Here is an 11,194-nt window from a genome sequence, read left to right on the forward strand (position 1 = left end):
TCACAAAAGGTAGTGTTTTCCAGCTATTGTATTGACTTGCATTGTATTGTAACCCTGTATATTGGTAAGGTGCTGGCTAAGTTGCACATTCATAACTCCTGGAAAAACTCTGAACTAAAACAATAGAGACAGTATTAGTCCATCTACAGATAATGTAACAATTTTGATGACCATACAAATCATTTATTATGCAAAAAATGACCAAAACAACAGTTCATTTCAGCTTCTATGTGAGAATTTGCTGATTTTCTCAATTTTAGATCATCATATATTTTTGGTTCAGCAACTTAAGCACAATTTTACTGGAATTACACAGACTAAATGAATAAGTTCGTAGCGACCCTAGTTTGAGCTGCTATTTTAAACATATATTATATTTTTTTACAATGGCCGATGTCTGTGATTTGAAAATACCTTTAATATAGATTATATAGGCATATGTCACTGACACTGAAGCCTTCTACTTTATCACTGGAGTTATGAGTGCGTGACTTCTCTTTGTCTATAATCCTCTGGTGGCGTCCAGCAGTGCAGTGCATTATGAAAGTAATTCTGAAAATATTAAAAGTGTGTTTTGCCTGAATTAGAAGCAGCTGACTCATTTAGGCGATACCTAGCACTGACATTTCTGGCTCCAGAGTGCAGAAGAAATTTCATTACGTCTTTGACAAATCTCAGGACTAATATTCGTAGAGGTAATATTAATCACTCCCCCTTTGTTCATATCATGAGCAAACACACGGAGAGAGAAAAGCCCGACCAACTGTACCGACAGATTTAATGTTACTCTCTTATCCATTTAAGATTCACATCATTCTTTTAATATAATATTCAACTCAGGAACACAAGTAGTGAATAAAAACATTTTGTAGGTCAGTTGCTTCTCAAAGGGAGAAGGTTTGTTATTGGAGCAATGTCCACAGAAGCTCAACAGAACAAATCCCATTTCTCTGAGCCGGATCATTTCTTTTTCTTATTGATCACTGTGTGAGGAGGGCGAGTCATTACAAATAAATCACACCACTAGAGTACTTGTCATGTCGATATATTAAGTCACATTTAATGACCCTGTTCATAAAGGTGATGGGTATTGTGCAAACTCCAAATGTAACAACATAGTCTGTACACTTCTCTGTAAAGACTATGTTGCCCTAATCGTATTAAAACAAGGGTCTGTAGTGTCTTTGTCCCAGAGGACAAACCCAGTATCTGCAACATTTCATATTTCACAGCAATATTAAACACAACTGTATTGTTTTGTTTTGCTGTCCACTGTCCAAATGGATGGAAGCAGGAGCTGAGAAGGGACAGCTCACAGCACGCTCTTCCTGGAAGTTTCTGTGGAGGGGTGACTTCCATCCAAGCTGTTTTGAATTTCAAATCAAGTGCAAAAAAAAAAGCAAGACTGCTTCTTTTTGTGCAAACCAGAGTAAAGGTCACATATTCTCACTCTGTCCCGGCGTTCCTTGGCACGGAGTGGCACTGACTGCCCATGAGCCATCCACCCGTCTCCAGAATTGCAGTCCCACTGATCACTATGGCGGTGATGATGAGAAGGCTTTGAGGAGCAGGTCAGCAGCCAGGCCCGGGGAGATGGCTCCTTTGGTGACCCTCTCCTCGAGGTGAGGTAGAGCCTCTCTGACACTGGGGTGATTCTGGAAATGGCAGAGGGCGTTCTCCTGGATCAGACTCCACATCCACACCTTCTGCTGGGCCCTCCTCCGGCCCCGCAGTTCACCGCAGGCCAACATGGCGTCCCGGTACGACTCCATCTTCGCCCAGACCTCTGGGATGCCCTCAACGGTGAGTGAGGAGGCACGCACCACCTGAAGAGGAAGTTGTGGGGGGGGGGGGGGGGGGGGGGGTCGGGATGCAGGTGTGAATTTAAAGGGGTCTGTTTTTCAACGACCAGGTGGTAGTGGACAATTCCACTGTTCAGCCTGAGGACATCACCATAGGCACAGCAAACTGCCGTCCATTCTTTATTTGGTATGGGGAGTTGGAAACGTGATGTGGACTTGTGTCTCGTGTTTAAGATTCTGTATGGAGCTACACATCTCATGGACAGAAGCCCCAAGAAAAGCTGCCAGAGGTGACCGTATTGTGCAGATGCTGCAAAATTGGACAATCAGCCTCTTCTATGAGAGCAGCAAACCTCTGGAATACTCTACCTATACAATCCACTGTACACAGCATTTTTATAATCAAACTTAAAGTATGGCTAAAAATTGTCCTGGCACCCAAAAGGTTACATAATACATAACTACAATGTTATACAAATGTCACCATTGATTGATGTGCATTTGGATAAGCAATCAAACAATAAGGGTAGTCCTGGATGTCAATATGCTGTATGTTAAGAAAATGCCAAAAACAACCATTAAAAGAAATACTGCAAAACAAAACACTTTGGGTTTATATCATTTAAAAGGTGCATAAGCTTTGTTTTTAAGGATAAAGGGACATTTTGCATATAGATAATTGCACTTGAGTTTGGAGCATTGCTGCTTTTTAAGTTCTGTTGAAGATTATTTTAGCAATGCACCCATAACCTGTAAGAAGCTGTCATGTCACTTTACAAACTGTGAGTATTCGTCTCTGTACAAAACCTTGTTCACAAAAGTAATGTGGTGATAAATGTCACTTGTGTGCTTTCGTTCTTGTGACTGCACGTCTCTTTTTAGAGCTCGCTGCGGATTCAAGAGCACATGATGAAATTCTGGGTAATGTTCAAATTCAACTCAGAAGAGAAAGAGCCTCAGATTTAGGAAAACAAAAGAAGTCAGGCCATTCATTCAGATGTGAAGGACCCATGAAACTGCTCCTATAAAAGTTAACCTTCTGTTTTTTATCACTTAATTAAACACCTGTGAATAAAAATGAGAAAAGAGAGTTTGGAGAAGGAGAGACGAGAGTAGACCTCAGTGTTGATGTCAAACAAATCCACAGATACTCCACAACCTCCAGGCAGCTGAAGTGTTAAGACATTACATGTGTCACTTGGAGATAATTGATATCAACTGGTGTTCGACAAAGTTGAATGTGACAGCCGATAAATATTGGCGGCTTGTGATCAACAGCCAATTAAGGATCCTCTAACTACATCATTAAGTTAATCATTTTACAAGCACTTCATTTGAGTCTGATGCAAACACAGGAAATCAAACTTTGTGAAATGAAATGTAATGCTCATTTGCTAATTATCATTTTAAAGGACTAGTTCAAAAAGAAAAAAAAAAACTTCTTATTTCCTTATACAGCCCCACTGATGTCTTATTTTTATCTACGTTTGAAGATATTGCATCTGTCCCAGTAAAGTGGATTAAATGGGATTTAGATTGTTGCGCTAACAACTACGAACATTTTGATTTTAGAATGTTCCTTTTCCTCTGCATAATCTCCTGACCTCATAAACTACAAACTACTGATCAGTTTAAGGGAGAAAATACATTTCATTGTAACTTGGGACAACTGACCCCATGAAGGGCTACTCCAGCAATTTAGTTGTGAGCGTTTCTAAAGACTAGCAAGAGATATGTTCAGCTCCAAAAGCACCGGTTTCTCGACATCCCATCGTCCAACTCATAAGCATTTCTTTAAGATCATCCCTGCCTTGTAAACACCTTTCAAACATTTTTCAAACTGAGATTAGAAGGAAGAGGTGGGAGTAAGTAAAAGTATTCATGTATCACTTTTCAAAACCTGGGTTGCAAAGTGATCTGAAGAGACAAAAAAAGATTTAAATAAATACTTCAAGAAAAGCACAAATTGAGATGAGACTTTGAGTTGAGTAAAGTTCATGCTATGGAATTTTCACAGGCTAAGCTGATTCTCACTGACTATTACTTTGAGTTTAACATGTAATATTGGTGGAGTTCCCCTTTAAGAACAAGACATTACCAGACTGCTACTGATGATGGTGATTATCAACTGACACTTTCAAATTATTGGTAGAGCTGTCTTTTTGCAAAGACTCCAAATATTCTGTGGTTCCAGCTTCTTTAACACGATGATTACGGCTTTTCTGTGTGTTATATTGTCAATTTGTACTGTTGGTCGAACAGAAAGGCATTTAAAGATGCCTTTTGGTTTTTCTTTTGGTTTTGTTTTTCTACATCTTTCTGACATTTGATGGAACAAACAATGATCGCAAACGAACAAACTATCGATTGCGAAAAGAATCGTTAGTTGCAGCCCTAATTGTTAGTTACAGTAGTTTATCATTAGGCCTCAAGATTTTTCACATATTAAGAAGAACTCAAAGCAGCTGATGCAGTGCCATTCACATGTCACGTTTTCATGGTGAGCGCAGTGGACAATAGAGGGCAGACTGATGAAGATGAGAGACGGCGAGAGACTAAATCATAGATTATGCTACTGTGGGCCAAGAAGACAGACACAAAAGAGGGCAAGACAGCAAAAAGTAAGGATAAATACAGAGAGCAGACTACCAAGAGAAGCCTCTCAGCTTTTATGTTGAGTGCGCAGGCTTCTAATCAGCGAAATGCATGAGACAGCAGCCCGGCATTCAGAGCAGGAGGGGTAGGGGCTGGGGGTGAGGAGAGGGGTGGGAGGTGGGGGGGTGTTTCCTGGCAGCTTGCCCAGTGGGCAGATGCTGCATTGGGCTGGGAAAACAAAAGGACAAGGCCAGGCAGGCAGGCAGGCGGGTGAGCTGGGACATGCAGGGAGGGGTGGGACACTGCAGTACTGAAACCATGATACCATGACATCATCACCATCATCATCCTCCCGCCCCATCCTGGGTCAACTGACCTCTCAGTGGGATGGCTTGTTGGCTACACAGAGCAGCACTACTGCTGCTGCGGCCGCCCAGTAAGTCAAATGTTGAACACTTGTCAATTATCCTTCTCTATTTTGTTAAAAAGCCTCTTCATTCTGATGTTGGCTCCCTTCCTCAATACACTACCTCCACACACACACACACACACACACACACACACACACACACACACACACACACACACACACACACACACACACACACAATTCCCTTACACACATACACACACCTTAGGGTTCCAGGACTTGGACTGTCTCCTTAGCAGCTTGAGTGCGCTGGTGTATTCAGTCTGGATCCTCCTGGCTGGCACCACCAGGTCTCCATCCGACTTCGTCACCACCACCAAGTCGGCCCTCTCAATGATGCCTCTCTTGATACCCTGGAAAGAGATTTTGGCATTAAACGGGGGCTGGGGGGGGGGGGGGGGGGGGGGGGGGTCATTAGCTTCTCAAAACACTGTAAATAAATCTGATGTCTAGACACCTAATCTGCTGAGGGATCTCTGTACAGAGTGATGGATGGAGCTGCGGTTGGCTGCCAGTTTACTAATTTATTACTCCGATATTGTTGCTCTCTATCGATCCCTCACTGCTGTCAGCTTCCGAGTGATTTAAAACTAGGAGCGCAGTTGAGCTTATTTGAAGCCGTTACTCTAAGAAGTGCCCTTCACCTGTTGGAATCACAGGTTGAAATGTCCTTTCAGTTCAGGTCTTTGTATTCAGCTGGCGACTCAAGGCTAAAGCAGATGTAGAGAATGTCTGCAGCTGTCAATGTTGTTAGGGCTTTAGAAGTTATTTTGCTCTACTGGAGTCATGCAATGCGTCGTAAAATAATGTCTATATGTCACATGGTTTAGTGGCACTACAGAATACTGTACTACCAATCTGAGTACCATACATTTACTGTATATACAGTGTTAGGTTGATGATTCTTTTTATATAATGCGTTTCATTTTAAGATACATAAAAATAATCAATACAAATAAAAATGTAGCTGCTTAATGTCCCACAATAATCACCATAATATTAAGCCTAATGAGTTAGGCTATTCAAGTCATTAATTAGCTCATTAATAAATTGATTAGCATGTAGTTTTTGTCAACATACTCATCTTTACGTACAAATTGTGGATGCAAAAGTCAGTTTCTGCTTTATGATGTAAATTTGTAAATGTATTCATGCAAGGTCATTTAAAATGGAGATTAGATAATCTATTTCCTCTATGTAATGAGGCTGAAATAAAAAAGTATTTTCACTTTTTACTCAAAAGTTATGTGTGCAAATTTAAACAAACTTATCTGAAGTTTATTGAATGACAAAAGTAAAGAATAATATTCAGCTAATTGTTTTCATGCCACTATCAGAACTAACTTTATAACTTGCCCGATTGGACATGAACATTATTCAACCTGGAACCTCTTATATTCTCTTTCTTCCAGCTCATTGAAACATTGGACACTGATGGGCTTGTTGCTGCTCATGTTTTTCACTGACCTGGAGTTCATCGCCCCCTGCTGGTGGAATCAGCAGCACAAACATGTCAACCATGTCAGCCACTGCGAACTCTGACTGGCCCACACCTAAAATCAAAAAGACAGATTCAAGTGTCACCACTGATGAGCAATGTGACAAAATACAATGCTTACTCTCACAGCAAATCAGACAAAAACAATAAGTAAATCAATGACCAAGTGAAAATCCTCAATCTAAAACTAAATCCATAATAAAGAGCCTGAGTTGAATGTTGTATCCTACAGTATCATGTATGAACAAAAGAAAAATAAAAGCAATTCACCGTGTAAAAAAATAATGAAAAAAACGTCTCGGTCACGACTTGTTCAGAGGTTCAAAAATTGAATAATCATAAGCTTCCACAAACTTCATGTTCATCACACTGAATAGATTCAAAACTCAACAAGCTAGTATTGACCAAAACTGACCAAATTGACCAATAAGTATCAAAAACTGAGTACTGAGAGTTACAATGAATACTTGCTGAGATTGTGTAATTTCAGATATTTACTGAGCTCAAAACACACATTTGTTCACTTTATACTGTATTTAATTTTGGAAAAGTTCTTATAAGGCAATTTTAAAACAGCACTGAATATTGATGAATTTGTGTAGTTTGGTTTATTTTGTTCAAACAAAAAAAGGCAAGAAAATGTGCCAATGTGTTTAGTTACCACATAACTGAAATGTTTAGTATGATGGAGGGGTAAGAGAGAAGCAATTGTCAGAAAATGACAATTCCTATTTTTGTATTAAACAAAGGTGTATATTACAACAGAAAAAAAAACAAAAAACAGATAGAAACCAAGATTCAATGGATAAAAGTACAGTATTATAGTCTGAGAGAATATTCATTTTGAGAATCAGTGTCTTACCTACGGTCTCTACAAGGACAATGTCGTATCCCGCTCCCTCACAGAGAACAATGGCCTCATTAGTTGTTCTGGTGACTCCACCGAGTGTTCCTGAGGCCGGAGACGGTCTGATAAAAGCGTTCATGTCTCTGGAGAGTTCAGTCATACGAGTCTTATCACCCATCAGAGACCCTGCAACAAGAGGGATGAGTCAGGTTGTGTCATGAATTTAACATTAGTGTCAAAGTGCTGCTGTTAATTCTACAAATATTATAGTTGTAGCCTAATTAAGGCATCAAAACATACATTAAATATTGATGTCTTTACACATTACCTTACAAGCTCACAAATAAATGTAATGTGCATTGTAAAGCACCCAGAAGCTTCATATACATGATGATGATGCTGCGTTTACCTCCTGTAGTGCAGGAGGACGGGTCAACGGCCAGCACTGAAACCTTATGTCCCCGTCCTGTTAACATCTTCCCCACCACCTCGATGAAAGTCGACTTCCCTGCTCCTGGAGGACCGGACAGACCTGAGAAATTAAAGCAATTGAATTCCACTTAATACTTTGTAGAGACAATCGGTTTGTGAATGTGTGGTGCACTGCTCTTACTGACTGCATTTAATTTTGTGAAGGAGAATGACATTAACAGCAACAACAGTGTGAGAATGCACATAAAAACTATGACTGCAAAGGTTCATGGGACATCCAATCACCAAGTTTAAAATGATGTTGCACGCTTTGTAGAAACACTTGAAACATTAAGCAAATTCAAATATTTCACTTTTGCATTTGAGCTCAGTTTTGAGAGAATCTAGAAACTATTGGGCAATGTTTTGTTCTCAATTGCAACAACAAAGCAAGAATTTGCTTCAGAAGTTGAAATAATTTGACTTATGACATACAATAAAACTATAGTATCGTTAAATCATCAAGGGGATTCTTGTGTTTCTGTGTTGTGGAACATGAGGAACACTATGATAAGAAAACTTTTAAATGGGAATTTAAAGTGAGGATAAATTAATTCACAACCAGCAACTCCTCCCAACAGCCTATATTGCTGTGGCCCTGTGTCAAATCTTTAATCATGAATTAATCATTTAGCTTATATTGTGCTCACAGGTGTGCATTCCTAAATATAGTGTATTCATCAAATTACCACCAACTGACTGACACAAAGTAGGCCTAGGGCCATGTATAATGTGCGTTACTGTACTTGCTTGGAGGAGACGTGGTCTTTACATACACTCAGTGGCCACTTCATTTGGTACACTTGTAAAATCTGATGCAATCCAATACAACAGCTCAGCCATAAACTCCACCTTTAAAAAGATGTTTAGTTTTGATTGACAGGGACAGAGACAGGGACAACTACAGCATTAGAGTTCATTACTGAGGTAGTAGTTTGCATTGAACCGGATTGCATTAAAATGAAAGGTGTTTCTAATGTTGTACCCACCCAATGTATAAACATGAGGCGGGAAGAACATTAAAAACTTGATTCAATATAATGTAGTCCAGTACAAGCAAAAAAAAAAAAAAAAAAAACTACCAATAAGTACGACCTCTGTTTACTCAGACAGTGTAAACACAAACTGAACATTACAGTCTAACTAAATGCAGAATATGTGGCAGATCCGTTGTATTGGTGTACCTAATGAAGTGGTCAGAGAGTGTATAGTATAGTTCAGTTCCTTTGGTAGTGTCTTCACAAAAAGCCCAGCTGAAAACCATCCACTTAAACACAGATCACACACCCACTCGGAAAGCCACTGGCTTCCCTCCATTACGGCTCTCCTGCTCCTTCCTGTAGGCCAGCACCCTCTGCAGCAGCACCTGGGCCAGCTCCTTCTTCCTGGGATGCTCGGTCTCCACCAGAGTGATGGACTCAGCCAGAGACGCCCGCTGTCCTCCGATCAGCCCTGCATACAGTTTGTCCAACAGTCTCTGCTCAGGCCCACTCAGGTCCTGTATGTGCGACCCGAGGGCTGTGCTCACACCCCTCTCGTGCTGGCAGCTGGGACCAGGGATGGTGCTCTGGTAACAATTGTGGGAACCAGTGAAGACCCTTTGGCGGAGGCAGCATGTCCTTGTGCCCGAGGGGACAGTGAATGAGGAGGGAAGAGAAGAGATGTGGCGGAGGAGGGAGAAGCCAAACCGTCGCATTTTATGGTAAATGTGGGGCATCTAGGACAAGGTGAAAAACAACGAGTCAGTGGTGGTTTTTGAGGGTATTAAATATAACTACAATGTTTTATTATTATGACAAAATGACGGAAGATTGCCTATTATATCCCATACACTTTGCGGTTACGTATACTTACCCATGTATTGTTAGCTGACGTTGTTTAGCGCAACTTTCAGACAGCAACACAACTTGTTATTGTTATTTTCTGTTGGACTTCAAGCTAACGCAACGTTTTCCCCGTCCTGCGAGAATAAATACAGTTGTTACAAATACAGCTAATAAAACACTTGTTGAAAAAACAATGAGAATTCAGGCTGACCTCGTCCCAGCTGCATGGAGGTGTATTACAGGTTACAAGTTAACGTTACATGTCAACGGTTCATTCGTCCTCTTCCTGTTTCCGGTGACGTAGGCACCGCCTCCGACACACGGTTCCGTCGATTCATTTATGCAATGAAAAATATCTTTAAACTCTATGATTGAACACATCTATATATAGTATTTTGAACGGTATTTGTTGAAAAAAATATATGTAAACGTTATGAGTCGTTTATGTAAAGTATTAAGTAAAAATTAAACTCTAAATTTAGCCAGCAGGTGGTAGCAGAGGTTAATTTCCCTAAACATGTGGCAATATGTTGTGACCCCCACGTTGTTAATTATAGCTCGTTTTGAAGGTATTACTGGCTATGCATTCTTTATTTATAACCAGGCACCTCTAAAATGATAAGGGAGTGTGCAGCACACTCAAGACTATGTTAATTTATATTGGGATACAATTTACTAACACAACCTGATCTTAGTAAACTTGTTTAAGTCAGCATTTCCACTGCCACTCATCCATATAAGTATTTTGCTACATAATGATTTCATGGAACAGAAATATGGGTAAACATCGTCCATTTGTTTGTCCAAATAAGTTTAAAAAAGAATATGAAATCAAATGAACAGTAAATATAGGACTCACAAAGTGCATTACAGACATTAAAATAATACAATAAAATAGTGGGACTTCATTTAGTAAAATAATGGAAATTTTAGTTGCAGTGCTGAAAAGAAATGAAACCACAAATTTCGATGGAAAATGCATCCATTAAAATCAATTTTATAGGACCATACTGCAAGACAAATCTGCATATTTCCAGAAAAATTTATTGACAACTATCTTAGTGTGTTTCAAAGCCCTTATTGCATTTGGTGTTCAGTCAGAGTTTGGCGTGAAAGAAGGGAGACACCTCTGGATTATTAGACCATCACAGGGCTGCAATATGCAGGGTATACGAACACTCAACAATACTTTAAGTCATAGACATTCAGAGTCTCTAGTCCACCTGACGTGCCTCTCTGTGGAATTTGGGAGAAACATGCAAACTCTTGGGAGGCAACAGCACTAACCGCTGTGCAACCATACCACCCACGTCATGTACAGTCAGATGGAACTCCTGCACGCACAAACACACACACACACACACACACACACACACACACACACACACACACACACACACACACACACATTTAAGTCAGTGATTTCCAGGGGAGCTTCCTGGAAAATTGTTGTGTAAGTGTTCCAGGATTGTCACAATGTGCCCCATAAAACAAAAGGGGAACACATCATTTCATGCATTTTCCTGCAATTTACTGGAAAATGCAATCATGCTTAACATTACTGCAGTTGGCTTTCAGATGCACTTGTAATTGTTGTGCCTCCCTAATTGAAGGTCTACGTCCATATGCACACACACACACAAAGTGGTTGACGTTTTTGAAAGTCCCCGACAATACCATGATGCATATTTTCTTTGCATGGGTGGCCTGTAATTAAATAGACAG

The 11,194-nt window shown here is 40.2% G+C and overlaps 1 protein-coding gene across 1 annotated transcript; it reads right to left on the bottom strand.

The window, feature by feature from the left end:
- Positions 1–761: 761 nt before the first annotated feature.
- On the bottom strand, positions 762–9,750 carry mmaa (metabolism of cobalamin associated A). The gene is made up of 8 exons (XM_068727413.1): positions 9,681–9,750; positions 9,498–9,603; positions 8,931–9,360; positions 7,582–7,704; positions 7,188–7,358; positions 6,295–6,380; positions 5,031–5,180; positions 762–1,826 (listed from the first exon to the last, which is right to left on the bottom strand). Exons 3-8 carry the CDS (start codon positions 9,358–9,360, stop codon positions 1,536–1,538), a joined length of 1,251 nt encoding a protein of 416 aa, XP_068583514.1. The 5' UTR covers positions 9,498–9,603; positions 9,681–9,750; the 3' UTR covers positions 762–1,535.
- Between the last annotated feature and the right edge of the window lie 1,444 nt (positions 9,751–11,194).

Source organism: Cebidichthys violaceus, unplaced genomic scaffold, assembly GCF_023349555.1.
Source record: "Cebidichthys violaceus isolate CVI_PGR_0920_01 unplaced genomic scaffold, fCebVio1.0.p SCAF_4, whole genome shotgun sequence".
NCBI classification, from domain to species: domain Eukaryota; kingdom Metazoa; phylum Chordata; class Actinopteri; order Perciformes; family Stichaeidae; genus Cebidichthys; species Cebidichthys violaceus.